Here is a 22,569-nt window from a genome sequence, read left to right on the forward strand (position 1 = left end):
GCTGAATTAAACGGTCACAGTTCAAGTTGAGACCAATTAGTTCCGACGATCTAGCTCTAGGTTCATCAGTGCTGTCTGGACAGCAGGGGAAAATAGGGTCAAAATGATCGACCGCAAACGCGATCGTTCAGTTTCGTGGGAAACACCACTGGTCGAGCGTTTGCTCCAATTTCAGTTTTCTCCTCATTAACATCTCGAGTGACGCAAATGAACCTAATGGTGCCCGATGACTCATAATACGTCAAACGCTCGAATTCGCCTCGAATCTCCCTTGACGAGCAAACACATCGATCGAGGGGCAATCTGATAAATATTGATACTTTTGATACGCCACCCCGGTGAAAAAGGTCCTGTATGTGGCGTGCGGTTTACGTAACGCAATCGACGATATTCCGGGACAAAAAGAGAGAAAGGATCGTCTTTTGTCGACCACATTGTGCAGTCTCTGAATCCGGTTTTGAAACCCGATGATGCGGATACGTGGCACCAGTTACATGGCATACAGCCTGACAGGATGTCAACGTGGGATATATGATTCTCGCGCCAATTATAAATGACCGGGTACTCCGAGTTCGTGCTGACTTAAATGAACTTTCGTTGAACGAGGAAAAAAATTTGAAAGGAAAGACATAAAAGTTATGATTACTACTTCCTTTTTTCGTAACATTCCATCAAGATCGTCCAAATTTCAAGTTAATTATTACCGAGACATTACTCTTCTTCCTCTTGTCATTACATTGTATAATTTTTAATTTAATTATTTATTTTACAAGATATTTTTTTTTTTCAATATTCAGATTAGAATATTTTTTTATATACTTATACATTATCTTCAATTCCTTCCTTTCGATTGTCACAATGCAACTCTTATTACAATTTAATCAGGAACTAACATCATGATTTATTGTTAAGCAATAAAATTCGCAGTTATTCAACACTCATTCCGTGCTGTCAGGTTGTCTCTTGCAGGTCGTAACAAAAAAATATCGGTCCTCTTTTTACATTCGTAACGTCAAAAGCAATACGCACAAGGAGAGCGCTCAAGGAGAAAGGAGTCTTTTATATTCAAGGGCTGGACTTTCGTCCAGCTTCCAGGTCTGGTTTTGACAATCGATTTTACGACGGTATGCGAACATTCCGATAGTCTTATTATCATCTAGAATGGAAACTTTTCGGCCTCGATCGGATTCACTTTTTATCCGCGGGCCATATCTCGAGTCACAAGCCGGACGCTTCGTAGGTCCGAATCCGGGGTGTTTCGCAATTCGCATGTTGCACGTTTTAATGAGTTGCCGTTTTCCCTCGCGTTGTACCTCACGTACCACGCCTGTGTGCTCACTTTCTATGGCGGAGGAGAGCACCGAGAGGGAAAAAAAGGATTGCGGTCGCCGCGCGACACAACGTGCGGTGACGACACGTTCGCCACCTCCGAGATTGTCTCAAGTGAACTGGATTCCCAACACACGATCGCATTCACAGTCGTTCTAGCTTATTCTTTCAGCGATGGATTCTAAGATAATTTTGCGATCTAATATCTTGTTACATTAGATGGAAAAATGAATAAAAAAAGTTATCGCACTGTAATTATAATTGATAAATTTTTTAAAATTTTTATTATTTGAAACTGTTTTACTTTTCTTTTATTCTATACTTAATTTTCTTATCACTGTAAATCTTTTTATTAATATTATTCAACGTAGTAATCGTTCATCTATCTTTGAATTTGATAGTAAAATATATTTAAGAAATCTTAGACTGTGTGTCCTGTACCAATTTTATTACGGTCGTGCAAGAGCCTTAGCTAGTTAAGATTGGAAATTGAAATTTCGTCAATATTTACCAAGAAAAGATTGACTATCGATTAGTCAAGGCGTCTCTACGCTTGAAGGGAATTATCTGGTACATTACACTGATTAACGTAATACATGTAAATCACTGGCTACGATATGTAACCGCTGTCATCTCCGATTACGCGGATCATTCCGATTAGTCAACTTCACCTTCCTGGAGAGACGTCTTTTAATTTCACGAGAACGTTCAGACGCACCGCGGAGTCGCAAACGGGCGCTAGGTCGTAATGATTTCTGTCGATCGATCGCGAATATGGAAATAACCTGATAGACCTGGATGGAAAAGGATCGGCGACGCATAATACGCGCGATCGATCGATGTCTCACTTCTCGTCGGAATTCAATAAACTATCTACTGTCAGCGACGCTATCTCGCGTTATTATCTCGCCGATTGAAATGCGCGGCCGCACGCGCGTTATTGCAGAACTCGATCTCATCCTGATCAGATTTAACGCGCCACACAACATACAAAATACCGGAGAAAGTAAAAGCGGAGAGAAACGTGTCCGTCTCGTCGAGATTACGAATGTATACGTAACTGAAAAAAGCAGCTGACTGCGTCTTACATATTGCCTCTTCATTTCAATACATGAGAACCTCGACGCACGTTCCAGGTATAGCCACGTAACATCTCAATCTTCTCTAAATTCCCATGAATTAAAAGCTACTTGGTTTTCCTAATAATTTTTCGAATCTATGGCCAAAAAGTGCAAACGACAAATTGGAGAATTTGCATCGATTTTGTATATTTATTTGTTTTTTTATGCATGTTTTTTTCCAAATAACTTTTTATAGGCTATCTTTCTCGATCTCAAATAGAAATAATTATAGGTTTATGTGTGAATGTGTGTATAGTAAAATTTACGACGATTCTAAAAATACTCCTTTGATATATATATAAAAAAAATATAGCGCGCTATATTTCTTACGACGCTGTCGCATTTATGATTATTTGCAGACAGACATTAAATGTTTTTTAGTATATTAAGTAATGACGTATATGTGATAAAATATATAATCTAAACTTCGCTAATGTGATAATTGAAAGCTTCCTGAATCGTATGTAGTAGTCCTTCTCTGATATTTATATGTTGTGACATATCTTTTTATATATATTCTTTGTATAATAAATAATATTTTTTTTTTATAATAAGAAAAGCTGATTAGGATATTAAAAATTAAACAGAATTCATGTATAAAAAAACAGTTTTATAATAATTAGTAAATAAAGTTAAATGATGAAAGAGAAAGAAATACTCAGATCATCTAGTTATAGTCATTTTTGGAATATTTATATAATGTATTTCAGTATAATATTTTTAAAAACTTTTCTTAGAAAAAACGTAAACTGTTGTAACAAGATGTACTTTATATTCAAAATCGTTTTCAAAACTTTTCTTTCGTATATTTTATAAATAATTCGACGCAAATTCTTTAAATATATTTTAATTAATTTAAATACTAAAATTATAAGCAGTACTAATGACTTTCATGATTATCTGCAAGGTCTTTGGCGAAATACGTATGTAGGAAGCAAGATTTGGAAACTGATCATGGACGTGAAAGTGAAACGAGATATATGTAACTTGAGATTCCATTAATTACTATTAAATCACGAATGAGTCTTATTTAACCGTTCTTTCCGGTTGCTGAAATATTTTTATGTTATGTCTATACTGAAAAATTCTGACTGCTACGCATATCAATTTTATAGCTCTCTCTTTTGCATCGTTAAAATTTATATATGTACGCATAGAATATATACATATAAAATACATACACATTTACTACTGCACACATTTTGATGTCTTTTATTATAATAATTAATTTAAAGTAAAACAATATTAAGCAGTGATAAATTCAACTCACTATATACGTTATTAACTCAACACAATTTCGATTATATTAGCTGCGAAATAAAAACTGCAACTAATAGTAAAAGCGATTACGCTGCATCGCGTTATACTTGCATAAATGCTCACTGCATTAGCGCAACTTCGGCATTTAGCCTGAAGGCCAAATGAGCCAATGCCTATCTCAGACTTCTGCACATTTATGAAGCAGAACGAGATATTGTTGTTAAATTAAATGGATAATAACATAATTAATTGAGGTATAACGAGCATGAAAACACATGTCGTCTGATAATTGCGAAAACTGAAGGAACACCGCGTCATTTAAAAGTATCATAGATGCTAGATTAGGCGTGAAGCAGCAATTCGCTATTGAGCTGCTCTTACTGAGCATTTATCTACACGCAATCTATTGTACCTCCTACACGCTAGTAAGAGATATCATCTTCAGAAATAGTTGGAAAGATGATCAGAGATATCGCGGCCTTGAATATTTTATCTGCGAAATGTATCTAAAAACTATTGTTATAAATCATTGGCATTCCTTTTCAAGGACAAGATATACGACAATCATATCGATCACAAGTGCCATTCGCTGTTCCAGATCGAACGCTCGAATGAGTTTATCTGCTGATCTGTTCCCAGGCATTTTTGGGCCATGTGCAAGAAGCTTGTCGGACGCCCTCGCCTGCCACTTTCTAGATGTTTATCTAAATCCAGCCCATTAATAAAACTACGTTGTAAGACACGATAAAGTAGAGAATAAAAGGGAAAACCTTACAATAAATCACTAAAAGCTTCATAAATAGCTTATCTTAGCAAGATGTTGAATTAATAATATACTTCCTGCATTTAGTATAATCAAAATGTTATTCCTGTCACATGAAAAATATTTCATATCCTTTATGTTAACAAAATAAAAAAAATATAATTAATAGTTCTGCATAATAGACTTGACACAAGATGAAAAGTTCCTGTGGGACAAGATATTTATCTAATTACACATACTTATGGACCAATTGCCTTTGGCAATTTCAAAAATGCAATATGCTCTATTCATATTTTAAGAATCAGTAATTGAAGGATATAGAGAGAATAGAATTTTAAATTTTTGTTAAAATCCTGCACTTTTCATGTAGAAAGAGAATAGAAAGAAAAAAAAAACGATTGGGTAGGCGTAATCGGCCAGTGACGTTTCGCTGCACACGTGAGAGTCGCTCTTGTGACGACAACGCGCGGCGATTCGTACGCGGGGAAAAGCGAAGCAAAAGGCTCACGAGGCAAAAGGTGTATCAAACACCCAGGTAGGAGAGGTGCATACACCTTCTGCGAGCTTGCCAGATCCACGGCGAGCTCAACGAGCGGGCAGTTACCTTTCCGTTCTGAGACCGCGAGGATCTACCTCCTTCCATACTGTCCGAGTCCAACTGTGATCACTGGGTGAGTTTCGCGCCAATTGTTTTACGATATCCGAAATATTCGAAAAGAGATGTTAACGTGGATCTAATGTGTCTAATCCTCTGTAGTGCTTCTAAACGCTCGACAAATGTCACTTGTCATATCCGTGCAACTTTGTGCATTTTTTTTACGGAAGTGTCTCTCGATCTCGTTTAATACATAAGCATAGATAAAGCATTGAGCGTAGATAATTAAAGCATGCAAATTAAAAATTCACTAATTATTTATAAAATTATAAATCCTGTAAATTTTGTACGGTGGCAATTTATTATATAAATGATGATAAGTTTTATATGTGCCAGTTCAGCTTTTCATTTTCAATGCTTCGAATAAAAATCTATTAATAATTTAATTCTTTATAAATCCGGATATCTTTTAATGCTTTAACATAAATTTTTAACAATTTTCTAATACCCTTATTTTTTATTGCATGTATTTATATGTGAAATTTTTTCGTTATTTATTACTTTTGTTTTATGCAAGGAATATTAGAGCGATTGTAATATATTAGTGTGTTCTTGTTTTATTAAAAAACAAAAATTTTTTTTAATATAGTAGCCGTTAATCCAATAGGAAATTGAAGTGATTTATGCGGAAAATATAGTCGTTTCAACGTCGCCGAGTATTCAGGGCATTGCATTTTAATTTTCGCTTTGATGGCTTTCACTGTTGATCGCAATTTTGTTTATCGCGATAGTGTTACAAAGTAACTCGGTAATTTACACTCCATGCAAGATATGTGAGACACTCTTATGACAAAGTGAACGGTTGCATTAATGACCGTGATGAGAATGATATCGCTGATACAAATGACAAAAGCAATGACACAAAGGTGTCGGAGAAAAGAGATTCTTATAATTACGTGCACAGTGTATGGTAAAGGATCTAAAACGTGAGCTTTTAATAAAAATAATAAAAGTGTTAGAGAAATTAATAAACGGCAGTGATCAGAATATTATTGATTAATCGGCGGTCTATCAATTTTCTGAAATTTTACCATAAAATCATTACAATTATACACATATTTACATATCAAAATAATTTCGAATATCTCGTATAATTACGTTATCAATAATGACCATTTCATGCACATTATTAATATTTTTGTCACACGAAATAGATCAGTTATATTAATTTAATAGTGACACTTTCATGATAATCCTTGATCAATTCGATCCAATCTTAACTTTCATTTAACTTTGAGTTTCTGACGTAGTTATTCAAATGCACTCACTCGAGTGTGACGCACCTCCAATTATTTTGAATTTAGAAGCAAATGCTTCGGATGTAGATTCATCGATGTAGGAAGTCAGTTCCTACGTTCGTTGATTACATTTTGCATTACTTTCCGTTCCGTTAACATTACCGTTTGACGGATCCAGATCCAATCGTACCAGTTCCATCTACAACCGACGTAAAACGGAAAATTCCTCCGGTTGTATTCAGTATTATGGTAACACAATCGCTTGCATTATGATAAGATACAAGCACATATGTACATATTACGTTTCCCTGTTCGATTTCTTGACGTGACTATCGACGATTCAAAATCGAGAAGGCGTGCTCTAGTGTAATTAGGAAATCATTGGACGTGTGTTAGGTGCGGATTAGTGCACCGACATTACTATGCACCAGCACAAGACAACAGTCTTCATAATGGTGATTTATATCAGTCGTAAAATCACTCCTGCCGTATCTCGCACGTTTCACATTTCCCGAAGCGGACGCATGCCATGGATTTTACGAACCAGGCATACGAGAAATATGTTATGTAAGGGAAACGTATACGGGAACGTATACTTTGCATCGCGTAAATATATAGACATATAGATTAATACACGGTTTTGCTAAAATATCTAAGAATTTTACCAAATACAGATCTGAAAATAATTTTACTGGACAATCATTAAAATTATTATGTAAGACTTGAATATGATGATAATATTTTGATATTCTAGCAATTTAAGCATCCTACATAAATTCGGTGACCCCGACATCAAAGATTATTTCCGGATCTATATTTGATCCAATTTTTAGCAAAAATGTTTTTTCCGTGTAAGCATTTTTCACGGGCGCAGTTAGCAGAAGACGTCGATTAATTATCCAAGTCCGAGAGAGAGAGAGAGAGAGAGAGAGAGAGAGAGAAAGAGAGAGAGAGGAGAGTGTAGAAGGTATTCAGATGCGATCTACATCTCGTATCTGGGTCTGATTCCCTCGCGAGGCCGTCCAAGCACATTGGCGATACCGCTCGGCGTAATGAGATGAAAATGTATCGTGCGAAAGAAAAGGGATTATTGTCGACTTAACTGCGTTCTTAAGCGGTATAACGTTCGTCACGCTCGCCTGAATGAAATTTCGCAACGAAATAATGCCGTTGCGTGTGCACGCCGTTCTTTTCTGCATTATATTACTCGCGGTGGCGGCGGAGGCCGCGGTGGATCTCGTTCCATCGAAACTCGATTTGATATAACTTTCCCGGGTATCCGGGTTTATATCGAGCATGGTCGTAAACCTCTCGATTATAATTAACCGAGCGGAGAAGCTCGTCGATTGATATGCCGATATCACACGCTACCCGCGATATCAGTCCGCTTACGATATTTATCTCACGATATTAGTCAGTAATGCACGTTTTTATCTAAAAAAAAAAAAAAAAAAAAAAAGTAAAAATAAAACACAGGGAGATGCAAATTTCTTTCTTTCTAATTTAAAAACGTGTAATTACTCATAGAAAAAGAAACATTGAAAAATTTCATGTAATATCAGAATCACATATGACATGTGAACATAAAAAATATCGCATTAACGTTATCGTCATGTAAATGAGACGGATAAAATGAAAATGTCTGGAACAGCGAAGAATTAATTGCTGCGAATTTATTTTCTCGATCAAATTTTTCTCGATTGCAAAACGGTTGACGAGAGAGGAATAAATTCGATCTTTCAATCTCGCAGGTAGCTCGAGAGAAACGAGCAGCCCGAGGATGACGCCGGTCCCGTTTGCGTGCGCTATTTTCATCGCATTCTTATGCGAGGTGCGAGCGATCTCGTCGTCCTGGCGACCGATCGCCGTGCCTGGCCATGCCGACGGCGCAGGTATACTGCATCAGGAGGCATCGATTTTCGGAAACGCGCCTACGCAGACGCTCTACGACGTGGACAGTCCTCATCATCTGCTGCTGCCGCACGACGAAGAGACGTGCTCTCTGTATAAGGTCGTCATGACCCAGCAGCTGTACTTCGAGGTAGGTCGTCGAGCATGACGATTGGATTTTTATATCCTATATCGAACATGGTATATGCTTTCGTCGACTTCATATTTTACAGACGCGATAGAACAAAGGAGCAAATAGCGATGCCAATTAAAATTTTTAATCGTAATTCTACGATCAGCGATCAGAATTCCAAAAAAAGAGTTGAAAATCAAATATCAAGCAAGAATTAATTGATGTATTCGAAATATAATTCATTATAATTTTACATTTCGTATGGAATAAACTTAATATTGATGAATATGAAAGAAAATCTATATCATGTAATGAAATGTAGAGCGTTTCGAAATTATCCATCAAGAATGTGTATCACATACAAATACGCGAGAATGATCATGGCAATCGAACGGTCAATATAGTCGTAGGATGTTTGTTTTCCAAGCCATAGAATGGTGTTTGTTCTAGTTTCGCGTTATTGATATTGTTACATATCTATCTACATACGCGGATAATGTAAAGATGAATTGCAATTATCATTGCCTAATATAAATTACTTCATGTTATACATAATGATTAGATAATGTAGTTAGAGAAGCATCGATTGTACCAATTACGGTACAATTCCGATATCATTTGATGCATAGTTAGCATAACACGATTTTACGATTTATCAATGAAACGATTACTGTATTGCAATTATTGAAAAAAATGAGAATTATCGATTTCGATTTCCAATGATTTATATTCTTAAATAAAAATTCAAAGACTCTCGCATTTAAAAAAATTTGTCTATGTCGAATAAATTATAAAAATTTATGATACTAAAATGTAATACATTTACGATTTATTATCCGTGTTGTAATACATTATTAAATACCAACATTTCGTAAACATTGTAATTTACTTCATCAGAGCGAGAAGCAGAGTGAGAATTTTCGCATCGATGACTGAAACCACGTCTTGTTTCTTCTTCGCCTTCTTTCTTTTCCTGTTTTCCGTTCTTATTCTTTTTTATCTGGCACAATATCTAATCCTCGCGACTATTAACTAGTGATCTCGCGTGTGACCAACACGGAATTCCATCGTTCACGCGCTACGTGAAGCGCACTTCACGCTCGAGAGAGTGCAACTTGGCATTGCACCGGCCGGGAGATCCGCGGCGCAAGCGAAATGACACGCGTTCTACGGCCAACGAAAGTAAGAGAAAACACTCTCTCGAGACGCCGGGAACCTCCTCGGGCGCTACGACTCGAAACGAGTTCTGAATTATTATCAATAGCCGTGATCCCGAAAACGAAGCGAAATCCCGTCACGCCTGCCTTTCAATCAGTTCCCAGCCACGACGCTACAGAGACGCTCAAGAGACGTCTCGTACGGTTCGTTAGAGGCAAAACACACGGGAGCGCGCCTACATTTTCGTTTTCAATGTATCCCGCAGACGAGAAAGTGAACGTTCTATCTAAACTATATCTATTATACCTGCTCGTCTGATGCGGCAGCGGCAATATTCCCGGGCAAATTTGTATAATAACCAGGAAAGACGGAAAATTTTAGAATCATCGAGATTGTGAGAAAGCGGATAAAGCTAAATTATCTAATTACAATGTAAACTTATATCATATATGGAAATATTGCGATATTGCTTTCATGCTGACATCCGGATTAATTATATATATATATATATATATATATATATATATATATATATATATATATATCACACATTTGATGAAAGCAATTTTGATGCTCGAGTTATCGTGAAAAGATATGACGTTCACGTTGACTCTTTAGATATTTTTTTGTTACGTATGACAACCTATTGATTTAAGGAGAAAGGAAGTTAAACTGTTTCACTTCATTTAGAATGCTAATATCAACGGCCTTCACCGATATAGCTGCACGTGTTTTTCTGTTTAAATAAGTGAAGGTTTTTGTTTAAATTAAAACACACAATTATTAATACTCTGATTATTAAAATATTACTATTAAAATGCTTTATACGTACTATTTATTCTGAATATTCAAATATCAAAAAGTTAACATTAAATATTTTTTAAAGGCATCAAAGTTATTATTTATTTCCACATATTAATAAAATATATTTGTATACACACACATACAAATATTGTATTAATATGTGGAAATAAAGTTAATAACAGACCTTTCGTAACATGATCTAATATTACCATTACAAATAAAGGCGCGAATAAACATTAATATGATATTGCCGCGTCAAAACAATCGCCCGCAATTTCGAAGGAAAATCGAAGATTTGAAATGGGATTAGAATTACGCGATACATCCGGATAATCTCATTTCTAGCGGAGAGAGAGAGAGAGAGATTAATCCGTGGATACGATCGATGTGATAAAAATCGACGATGGAAAGAGTAAGACGGAACGTATTTCTTGTTATTCGTTGGAATACACGAGCCAAGGTGATATTGTCAGGGAACGTCGTCCATGCAAGCAAGATGCCAGGCGGGCGTAATTGCAGTCGCAGGTGTAAAGGGAAAAGAGAGACTGTCGCGAAATCGCGAAATCGCAAATGGATCCAGAGGCGAGCGGAACAAAGGCAGCGCCCGTCTGTCAGCGTGCGACTTTCTCTACGGTCGTTAATACACGATCATTTTCCTCGGGGCACGGGGATGCCTATCGCGCGATCGCTCATCAGCTTCATTCCCCGTCATAATTAATCGGCCGACGCCTCTCGGTGACGGTCGATAATACCAGGCGGGATATTAAGCGCGGCTGCCAATTGGTGGAAACGCGATTTGCGAATTTATCACGGGGAGAAAATCGAGAGCGACATTAGGCGAAACCTAGTCGGAAACGTTTCCAGCCAAAAGCAGCGCGATCGGGGCTAAATATGAGGCGAGGCGAGGCGAGGCGAGGCGAGGAGAATCGATCTAATTACGGTGGAAGCGCGCTTTCGTAGTACGAAGTACCGGCGGCGATATAAACGCGAGATCGCCTATTTAAGGCTGTGATTGTTTTTGGTGCTCTTATTCGAGTAAAGCCTCCGCTCTCTTAACGAGAGACGACTTTCGTCCGAGTGAAATATTAGTGCGCTTAAATGTCGTCGCCGGTCGATTGAAACGTGCCGCGTGCTTAATCACAACGTCAACGCGATTTTATTTTCTCTCAGGTATTAATAATTCCGATTGTCAGGAGAGGAAGGGGAGGGAGGGGGGAAGGGGGAGAGAGAAACGGGCAAGACCAATCGCTCGACGTTGTAATTCGACGTGTCGATAAGTCACGGGAATTGCAGGTACAAATCATCCTAACGCAAACAGTAGGGAAATTGAGGGAGCGGTATCGCCACGGGTGCGCGATTGGATATTTCATCCCGCCCGTCAAATTTACGGTCGCCTCTTAGAGGCCGGCTGAAACATTGCCTGTCAAGTCACGGCGAACGTAATGCGCGGTGACGCGCGTATTTCTATAGCGCTGCCGGTATAACGCGCGCTATACCGAGAGGGAAGTTCATGCGAGCTGACGGCCGTAAAAGGAACTGGACGTTGCGCCGGTTGCAATCTCGACCGCGGTCGTCGCTGTCGCTGATTTTGCGGCCGCTTCTGGCTAAATGCTAAATCCGTTCTCCATATCGGAGATCCCGCTCATCGGAGAGAAATTACGAGCGCAAGAAGTGCCTCTAAGCGCCCCCCTCCCCTTTCCCTCCCCCTCCGGCCCTCCTCACGTCGGCGACGCGTAATCGATTAACCGCGAATTCACGCAATTAAACCGACGAAAAAGCGCGCATTCTCGCGAAATGCGTGCCTGTTTCGCTTTAAAAAGGACGTGAATAATAGCAATGACGCTTGGCAAAAAATTGATTTAGGAACTGTGGGAAGAAAAATGCGGTCTGTGAGCAATGGGATCTGTGGAAATAAGATCGAAACGCGGTAGATCCCGCGATAAATAATTGCGATAATTTCGTCACGAAATTCTTGAAAAAACGCGGTGCCATTTCAGCGCGCACGATGTGTTCTCTGCTGGGAAAGTATGATATGAACAAAACTTGTGATTTTAAGGTAATGAAAAGATCATGAAATAAAAATTTAGCGCGAAAATATCAAAAGCTCCAAATATAATATTTTCTTAAATATGACTTATAACACCGCGTATAAATATTCCCAATTTTTCTCGCCTATTTCAATGCCACAATTTTTATTAAACTTTTGGGAAATTAAAATATATTAATAACAACATGTTATTTTTAATGTTAATTGTTATAAGTCTTTTGCGTTTGTTATGGGAAGTAGCAGAATAAACACGATATTTGCCTGTATATTATATCGATGATTCTGCACGCAGCAGGCACATTTCACTGCCTAAGGCACGAAATGTGTGCGTTGTTCATCAATATATATTCGAGGTATGTCCCAGAGCTGAGCACTGTTCATACATAAATTTCAATCGATCGGTGTGTACCGCGTCAACAACTAATATAATCGGATAATTTAGACGCGCACGATGATCACTGCAATTTCGTGTGCGTTAATTAAAGGAAAATACGTGTAATCGCACGTAACGTTACGCTGAAAAGTTCTTCCCTCATTTTACTTCCCTCTCGTCACGCGAGCAGAACTGTTACTATTCGCCGGATATTTCGCCGGATCGGGTGTTCTGGTGGTACTCAAATTTCTATTCGAATTCTAATTCTAATCAGCCACGTTGAAATCGAACAACAGTTTCTCTCGCATGCCACGACTCATGTTCGATTATGTTCGCTTGATTATACCCGCGATACCCGCGGGCACATGCTCGTTCGCGCCGCGTTTACCTAACGTTCATTTCAACGGGAGCCGTGGGGATCGATGATTAATAATGTAAGACCGATGTCATATAATGCGAATAATGCATACGCGACGGAGTACACATTCCAACGATTAAATCGCACGGAGAGCATTAATCTTCGGCCGCGCGCCGTGCATTGACAATTCGGATCGCGATGAGGCGTACGAAATCAACGTCAGCCGAGCTTGAGAGCAGCTTGTAAACACGTTCTAACGATATATGTATTATACATATCCATTTTGCAGTACATCCATTACAAGGTGGATTTGCCGGACATGAAGGAGTTCACTCTCTGCATGTGGACCAAATTCCACAATCACTCCAACGACCATCCCCTGTTCTCTTACGCAGGTGAGTGCGTGTCGAGTTGAGTGCGCGCGTTTCTTTCTCCTTTCACCTTTTATCATCGTGAGATGTATCGAATGTGAAAGCGAAACTCCGCGTGTATCGTTGAAAGTATCGCGCGTTATCGCGTAACGTTGTTACAAGCGTCGTGAAATTAATTGCGATGAGATTCTAGCTTTTCGTAGCAAAAGTAAGATACGTGGTTACGATTTGAGAAAAGTTAATGTTTTCTCCTTAAAAGATTAGAAGAAGATCGCTGTTTGTCAAAAAATTGAACAAGAAATTGAATATTGTATATATTTAAAAAATATAATTTTACTAAATTTAAAAGGTTTGTAATATTTTATTTATTAAAACAAAACCTACTTGAAATACTCAATAAAAATATTTTAACATTTATAAAAAAAAAAACCATTGTTAAAATTTGATACAAATTATACAGTCTGTTGATCTGTCAGAATGATACTTTTTCAATGTAAAAGAAAGGATAAACGAGTCTTTCTTTTACATTGAAAATTTGTTACGGCTGCGAAAACTCAGCAAAAATTCAAGTCCTTTAAATTGCGGTACGAGTTGTGTTTGATTAACAAATTTTACACCATCCGCTTCTAATTCACTGTTGACCTAATTTCTCACAATTGATATATTGTTTACTAAAACAGCGGAAACTCTGGATAAGCAAACAATAAAGCAAATAACAAACCGATATATTCGATTGTTAGCATTTACAAAAATGAACATATGTATATATATATAAAGATATACATATGTTCATATATATAAAGAACAATTGTTTTCAATGAAAAAAATATTGTTAAAAATTATTATAAATAATATTTTCCATGCAAATTGTTTTTTTAATTAAAGTCGTGTTTCGTATTTCATAATTTTAAACTAAAAAAAAAAAAAAAAATCAAAGAGCTCGATGTACAAATATCGATATAATGCATCTTTCGTAATATCTGGAATTTAGAAACTTGTTTATCTACTTATCGCTATAATGCATTATAGCGACATGTAATAATGTTCTTTAACTATTTTGCAGTTTTCATATAGCATATATAAAATAAAGTTTTATTAATATACTCCTTCTCCTGTCGAATTTAAATTATGAAATTTGCAAATTATATGATATAACAAATATTGAGACAGATTTAATCTTCGAATACTGTACCCGATAATGTAATTACTCAGTTGCATAATCAATTCCCACGCTAGTCTCTTTCTTTTCGCAGATCAGTGATTAGCTTCAAGTCACAATCGTGCCATCCCTCATGTGGTAAGAATCGATTTACGGCCGCGCGCATTATTATCCCCATGCGAACAATGACGTTGTCGGGCTAGGTTTCAATATGCAGTTTAGAAAGGTTCCGCGCGGTTTGTGGTTTTTTTGTGCCAGTAGAAAGTTGCATACACATATACACGCGGTATTCTTTCTTTTTTTTTTTTTCCCTAGGCGCAGGCGTGCGTGACAATAGGCGGATATGCGCGGTGTCATAAATACACCAACAATAAGTCCCTGCCTTCACATGTGTCTAAAAACGCCTCTCGGCTTCCAGAATCAATAGGTATACTGGAAATGTACCGCACCGTAAGGAAAAATAAATGTACCCTTAATACTTAATCCGTTGAAAATTTTTTAATCGTATTATCAGAAAAAAAACAGTGATTAAAATTAAGTTTATTTCCAAAAGAGGTCTTGCACAATTAATAATTTAATTATCAAATCTGTAACCAAATAAATAATAGAAACGATATTTTTTAAAACTGTACAAATTAAAATTATCAAGTGACGTAATAAGTTTTAACTTTTATTGTTATATAAATAATATCAAAATCTGAAATTTAATTATATTATTTTAAAAGCATAATATTATAACAGAATTTTTATATTCGTAGTAAAAAATATGTCATCAGTAAATGACTAAAGATAATATTTTAATGTTAATATATTAACATGTTATTTTTTATTGTTTTAATATTATCTTATAATAACTAATTTAAAGTAATATAAACACGAGATTTTTATATATCTTTACCCAATTAGTCTGGAACTGGAGCGTCCGAAAATATGAAACCATCAGAGTCTCGCGTGTGTCTGTGTGTGCAACCGTTAGTAAGTCTTGTCAGTTACCATTTTTAATGGGAATGTTACATCCTCTAGTGCACGAGAAAGTCTTCTCCCTTTCTCTTTGCATCATGCACGAGTTAATTCACACCCTCGACTTCCAGTCGGCGACCAGCCACGGGGGATACTGGCGTGGGTCGCGAACACACCGAGGAGTTCTTACTTCATGCTCAACGTCAACGGTCACAACTTGTTCAGATTGAATTATCCGCTGAGACTTAACAAGTGGTACCATTCCTGCCAGAGCTGGAACGGCCGCACCGGGGAATGGCAGATCTGGGTCAACGATGAGCGCGTAGGTCGCGGGTTCAACAACAGGGTAAGCACGATTTTATACTGTCTTCGGTACCCTGTTTGTTTCGTTTCTCGAATAAATAGACTAGTGTGATATATTCCGGAAAAAGAAATAATTAACTTTCCTAAATCGAAATTAGCAGATTAATTCTCTCGAGTCAAATAAAGAGAGCTTCTCATCGAGTTTAAAATCGATGAGTCTGCTTCGCTCTTACCTAAAGTCTCTAAAGTTCATCTATGTTTACACACGGCTTAAAAGTCGGAAACTTTCGTCGGAAATACGTAATTCTGGCTTCGCTAGGAGAACGCCATTTGCCTCTCATTTTCTGAAAACGTGTTCTCAGAAGTTGTAATGACGTGGACTCGACTATACTAATGCGAATTCGACAGAACCGTCGAATGAGGTTGTCGTATTGTTCGAAGGGCTTGAACCGCGAGCGCGCACGGTATTATCCCCCGAGCGATTTCGAGACTTTGATGAGGTTGCAATTGTCGATAATGCATAAGAAACGCGTCAAACCCCTCTGGGATTGCGTTTATGTAATGGCAAATCTGAATCGAACGACAAACTCGGCAGTGACGGTGCAATCGTGATGCATTGTCCTTGGTACTTTAATAAAAAAAAATTGCAGCGGGTGTCTCTCGGACTAGAGTTGAATTTTATGATCGTGCCGCTAATCGCTAACTCGTGTTTCGTCCGTCCTTCCGCGACTAAAATAGTCTGTTCTACTCATGCGGCACTCTGAACGTTAATCGTCATTTGGCCTTAATTAGAGCACGCGCCGTGTCACTTTTTTTAACATTTTTCGCGTGACCTGCATTTTCTCGCGTGTAAGACATATATAGGAGACATATATACATATCGGATGCATTACGAATAATGAAACTCAAAAAACTGTATCATTTAAAAAAGTTTTTTCAACGGCAATTAGGCAATTAATTGTGATAATGCAATTACAAAAACAGAAAACTTCAATTGTAAAATTAATAATTGTTATATATTTCTGATTAGTACTATTTACCATTTTTCTAATTTTTTTTTAAATATAACACATGTATAGATAAAAATAGATTTAATTATTATTGGTTTTGACAATACTCGGAGAGATATTTGAAAATGATGCGTTTCTTTCCAATTATAGCGCATGGTGAACTCGTGACACAAATGTCAACGGCGATAAAATTGCGAGCATGGAACGAATGCGTTAATGCCAAGTCAATTAATCGTTGAAAAGTACTTTCGTTAATACGCGGTGTAAAAAAGCGACTATTCCCGAACACAGAGAACGCGTGTCTGACCGTATACGTGGCTTTACCACTGTGACACGGAAAAATTCATGCGCTATTAATTTTGTCGTAGAGTTACATATTGTTTTCCGGTTTTATCTAATTTCTCAGTTTATTGCGATATAATGAAGTAAAGCAGAATTGACTTAATTTTAAAACGATATTTAATTTTTAAATGAATATAGTTGTTAAAAGTGATAAAATTCGAAATAAAAAATCGCATTTGAATATATTACACTTATAATATTATTATTATTGTCAAAATATTCAATATTGCCAAATTATTTTACAATGAAATTCTACACCAAAATTGTCAAATGAACTTAAAATTTTTCAAAATAATAAGTTCACATTTTATGGTACACGTACCCATAAAGTATAAATTTTACGTAAAATTGAGAAAAACGTGCAAGAAAGTTTTGTAAAATATTTTACCAAATATTTTAAACATAATTATAAACTGTAGAAAACAAAATTTGTTAAAAGATACGCGTTTTTCCGAATTTTATGCAACAGTATATATTCTGATCAAAGCAATAATTCAAGAATTCTCATGCAAAAATATTCATGAATAACTAAATTCTTTCGAGACAATGAAGCGCTATAGTTATCATAATCTCACATATCGTGATTTTATGAATATTTCACGGACATCTTTCACAAAAAAGCATTTGTACTTTGAAGTTATTTATAAATATTTTATGATTCTCATATTGAAAATCTATTTCGTATTAATATTAGAGATACTCAAAATAAAGTTTTATATCTCAAGATAGAAATAGGTTAATACAATTTTAATACAATTTTAATTAGAGATCAACATTAAAAATATATATCAAGTAAATTTTCAATATTTTTGCATTAAACAATATCAAGATTTATCCCAGTTGAATTCATCGGCAGAAAAGTTAAATACGAATTCGAAAAAGAGAGATATTTCACAACGATAAGAGAAGTCTGTTTTGCTTCGAAAGTATCGTGTAGTTGTATAAGAATTTCATGTTGCAATCATTTCAATTATCGTTCATGTTAAATGCGCCAAGAATTTCTCTAATAAATGTGCTTCCGGTATTCTTTCTCGTATACGAGTCACGTTCCTGAATATGTCGCGTTTAGTCATGCCGTTCTCATGATAAGTACACTATCGTGTCGCAATATCGTCGACTTAATGTGTGTTTTTGGGTATAGCACATTTTGCAGAGTCATCCATCTCTTGCATAATACATAAGGAAATTGAACTACGTTTCTTACAGACATATTACATCACGCGATATAGGTTTTCCAACGCGCAATGATTAAGAAAATCATTTATTTCAAGGCAGACGCGATGACGCGTTTCCCGTCCACGTGTCGTTGTGCTAATAAAATTGTTATAATTATCACGCGTAATTGCGGTTGTTGTTGACTCAAAATGCAAAATTCACAATTACATACGAGACGCGTTCAATGTTCGTTCTAAAACGCAGTGGAGCTGTCAAGACGGCGGCTTCCTGCATTTAGATTGCGTCGGACAGAAACGAAACGGGAAAGAATGACGACGAAATAGAATAAACGGGAAATGGAAAGGTATAGAATTCTATATCGCGATATTCTCATCCGAGGATACCAAGGTTACTTTCAAATAAAAAAGGACAGAAACCAATTTAAATTTCCATATAACGCCGCTCGACTGCGGATGTGCAATCTATCCACAGCGTTATATCGCGCACAGAAGACTCACAATCCGGGTCTTTTATTTTATTTGCGTATTTGGTAGCTTATATTGCTAAACTTTTTGGATTATCTTCGAGCAATCAATTAAGTCGGCATTAAACCAAACGAATTTTCAAACTAGTTTCTCGTATTGCCTTGACAAATGAAAGAGGGATTATCAGGATATAATTATAAAATTTGCATTATTATGCTTATTTCAGTTAGTCGGACACATTATCAAAGGCGGCGGAATCGCCATCTCTGGGCAAGAGCAACGACAGCTGGGTGGTGGTTTCTTGGAGGGCGAAGGCGCACCACCGGGTAAGAATAATTTTGTGCCATTGATAATTTCGAAATCATAATCATCGAACATCGAGTTATTATCTCAAAAATAATGGATTCATTGTCGTACATTGAATTATACGAATCATGATTTATCATTTAGGTAACGACGTTTACTAACTGATATTTACTGTCTTTCAGGTTCCGGTGGTTATTTAGGGGAACTGACGATGGTGCAGCTCTACAACGTTGCTCTGACCGCGGGCAAGGCGCACAAAGATCACAAGCACCATCATGCCCATCATTACGAACACGACACGAGTAATAACACGCCGAGGACCACCACGCGAGCGCCTGTAACCGGACCGCCCTTACCGCCGCATCCCTTCCTCACGGGGGGACAGATCAATACACAAGTACAATCACATTTTCTCACTTCGTTACACTCGAGAACACGCGCACGTGTCGTTCGCTTCCGTATCATCAAGCTAATTACCTTCCGTCGCTCCGTTCTCTGATTAGCTCCACCGTAAACAAGACTCGGAGGCGTCTAATGAGTATCTAAGGAAACATCCGAAAAATTAGAACGTTCCGTTTGGACATTTTCGCCATCATTTTTCACACTTTTCCTGCCTCTTAGACATTACGCACGTTTTACTTGAAACGTCAAACGTATTTGATATATTATACCATTTCTCCAACTCTATTGAACATGAATGTTTCATGCGTGCGAATGACGTTCCAGGTGAAGATCAATCCGGGGGCGTCGATACAGGTCGTACAAAACGGCCTGACCATTCGTCATCCGGCATTACCGCCACATCCGGAATCACCCCCGCAGCCTCTCCCGCCCTTGAATCTCGATGTTTTCACGACACCCTTTCCCGCACTGCCGTCACAGTTTGTCAATAAATTCCCGACGCAGCAACGGTTACCCGTTGCTCCTGTATCGACATCGATCTTCGCGGACGGGCCCTTCCATAATCTCTTCAAGAGAGAGAAAAACAGCTCGAGGAAGCGAGACATCAAGGATGAAACGGTGATGTCGAGTCTGACCGAATCGAAGAAATCGATCGTAAAGCGAGACGCTGGGAAAACTTTGAAAGAAACTAGTAGTTCCGACGATAAGGTGAGCGCGATAAGTATGGATTAAGTGCCTTTCACATGTTGGTATCTATTCCATTTCCAGAAGTAAATGCGCTAATAGAACATCCTCGAAAATCCCTATCTTCTTATCCGTCTTGTGTCACGTGTTTATACCTTTTATTTTCTCGTCGCAATTTCAACTCGTTGAAGATTCTTTTCCGTGTCAATTTAAACTACAATATTAATACTTTAAACATCTGCATTCATTTTTGATATAATCCGGAGAAAATACTTTTCAGTGAATGTTAAATAGTAAATTTGTAACACAGTTTCCGACCTAGTTAACGCAAGAAATTAAAAAACTATGGTGAATCAGAGTGGAAATAATCTCGATAAACGCGTTTGCCTTGCTTGTGCAAGAATTCCAAGATTTTTCATTGTATCGCCTCGAAAAATTTTACATTTATTTTACATCATACTGAAAGAACTTTTACACTTTCCAATAAATTTTAGTTCGAAATATTCGCAGTTTAATAATTTCATGTTATATCGATTTTATATGATCTAATTTTCTTTAAATTAAAAGAAATCCTTTAGCTAGAAATTGCTTTAAGAAACTCAATTTTCTTTCTTTAGAAAATGTCTTTCCTCCTACTTCTTTTACGAAGAAATACATATTGTACAGCTATAAATTTTTAACCAACTAATAGCACGTCGCTTCACGTACTTTTCAAATTGTCAGGTAACTTTCGTGCCAAAAATGGAGAGCGTGGATGATAAGAAGCTGGGAAAACGTGAGGCGGAGAAGAAGAAGAGAGGACTGCTACAGCTGGGCGACGGGTCGATCCTCGATGATGGATATTCCATTTCTCAAGGCTTGGACGATGATTACTTCACGGGATTGACGAATTACGGGCTTCAATTGACGAAGGGGGTGGATGAGGAAGACGAGCGAGAACCCGCCGAGGGTGAAGTCAGGCAAGTGATGGACCTCTGCGACGGATGTGCCGAGGAACCGTTTGGCAAGGCATTGGTCATCGGCTGGAGAACGGTGTCCAAGAAGCTCTATTCCGGCGCGTTGTTCTTGCCGGCTATACCAGCGTGTAAAGCGTTCTAATCACCAATGAGACGACGCGGCCTAATCACGCGCGAGGCGACACTTGCGTGGAACTCTCGCGGAATTTATTCGCGAGAGAGATCCGACTCGCGCCGGAATAACGACGGTCGCCTTGATGACGGTCGATGAAACATCGACGAACTCTCGAGAATCAGTTCCCAGGAACCTCACGCCATGTTATAGATCGCTGAATATTTTTAGTCATTACGAGGGAAGATGTTTGTCATTCACTGTGCCGAGACACGAGATCTTTTGATCTCTTTCTTCATTGATTCTTCTTTTTCTCTCGTATCACGTCGTACTCCGATAACGCATTCGATATTTTTAGATTTGTTTTATCTATCAAGCGTTACAGATATTCGGAGATACGATATTGCCATGAAAAAGTTTGCGCTTGGCAAAAAAAAAAACATCTTGCCCTATATTTATTTACAATTTCTGTCCGATTAATTGTATAATGATTAAGTCTGAAGCTTCCAAATACTATGAGAATCCCCCTTTCGTGGTCAATTATAATGAAAAATAACTATCTTCATCAGTAAGATAGCGAGAAGTAAGATAGCGAGTATAAAGAATTTAAAAAAAGCTTTGAATCAAATAAAACCTGAAGATATTAGAATTTTAATAGATTTTTTTTTACAAAGAGCAGTTAAAATCATTGATGTTGTTACAAATGATCGGAAGTTTCTAAAGGTGTGGTGAACGTCGTGATAATTTATACGTAAAAATAGAATTTAATTAATTAATTAAGTATTTCATTAATGAAATAAAATATGTTGATGTAATATGACAGTATTATAATTCAAGAAACTGATCATAAATAACAACGCTCGTTTTTAATAACGGAATACTCATCGTGGTTTTAAGATGTGTGCTGATCGATTGACCTCAGCGAAACGAAACGAGACTTAATTGCACGACGGAAACCGCCTTGATCGATCAGCAACGTATGTCTCGGTCGCTTAATTAAACTCAAGACTTAGCTCTAATGTATGCCGAATGTATTTTGTGTACATGTGTACATGTGTAACGTATGCCGAATAAATTTTTATAAATCGTTGTTCTATCATATTTAATTAATCTTTAAAAATTTTGTAATATAAAACAATATATTTCCTAAAATTACCAGCAATTTTTTTATAACTCTTTAAAAATTAAATAAAAG

General features: G+C 37.2%; 2 protein-coding genes across 2 annotated transcripts in view; one reads left to right on the forward strand and one right to left on the reverse strand.

Moving 5' to 3' along the window:
* Positions 1-22,569, reverse strand: part of LOC105424895 (uncharacterized) — a 189,469-nt gene that overhangs the window by 57,974 nt on the left and 108,926 nt on the right. The window lies entirely within an intron of this gene.
* Positions 4,848-22,464, forward strand: b6 (pentraxin-related protein b6). Its single transcript, XM_011635380.3, has 8 exons — positions 4,848-5,144; positions 8,118-8,407; positions 13,419-13,524; positions 15,751-15,965; positions 19,141-19,240; positions 19,403-19,617; positions 19,947-20,330; positions 21,030-22,464. The coding sequence occupies exons 2-8, from the start codon at positions 8,147-8,149 to the stop codon at positions 21,402-21,404; spliced, it is 1,656 nt and encodes a 551-aa protein (XP_011633682.2). The 5' UTR covers positions 4,848-5,144; positions 8,118-8,146; the 3' UTR covers positions 21,405-22,464.

The sequence above is a fragment of the Pogonomyrmex barbatus genome, unplaced genomic scaffold (genome assembly GCF_055798465.1).
Source record: "Pogonomyrmex barbatus isolate J1 unplaced genomic scaffold, ASM5579846v1 scaffold14, whole genome shotgun sequence".
Lineage (NCBI taxonomy): Eukaryota > Metazoa > Arthropoda > Insecta > Hymenoptera > Formicidae > Pogonomyrmex > Pogonomyrmex barbatus.

What these genes read in the sequence shown, in the direction of transcription:
- b6 (XM_011635380.3), top strand. Translation starts at nt 8,147, where the DNA reads ATGACGCCGGTCCCGTTTGCGTGCGCTATTTTCATCGCATTCTTATGC. An exon ending in CCCAGCAGCTGTACTTCGAG is followed by an intron (nt 8,408 to 13,418) that starts GTAGGTCGTCGA and finishes TCCATTTTGCAG; the next exon opens with TACATCCATTACAAGGTGGA. An exon ending in GGGCGAAGGCGCACCACCGG is followed by an intron (nt 19,241 to 19,402) that starts GTAAGAATAATT and finishes ACTGTCTTTCAG; the next exon opens with GTTCCGGTGGTTATTTAGGG.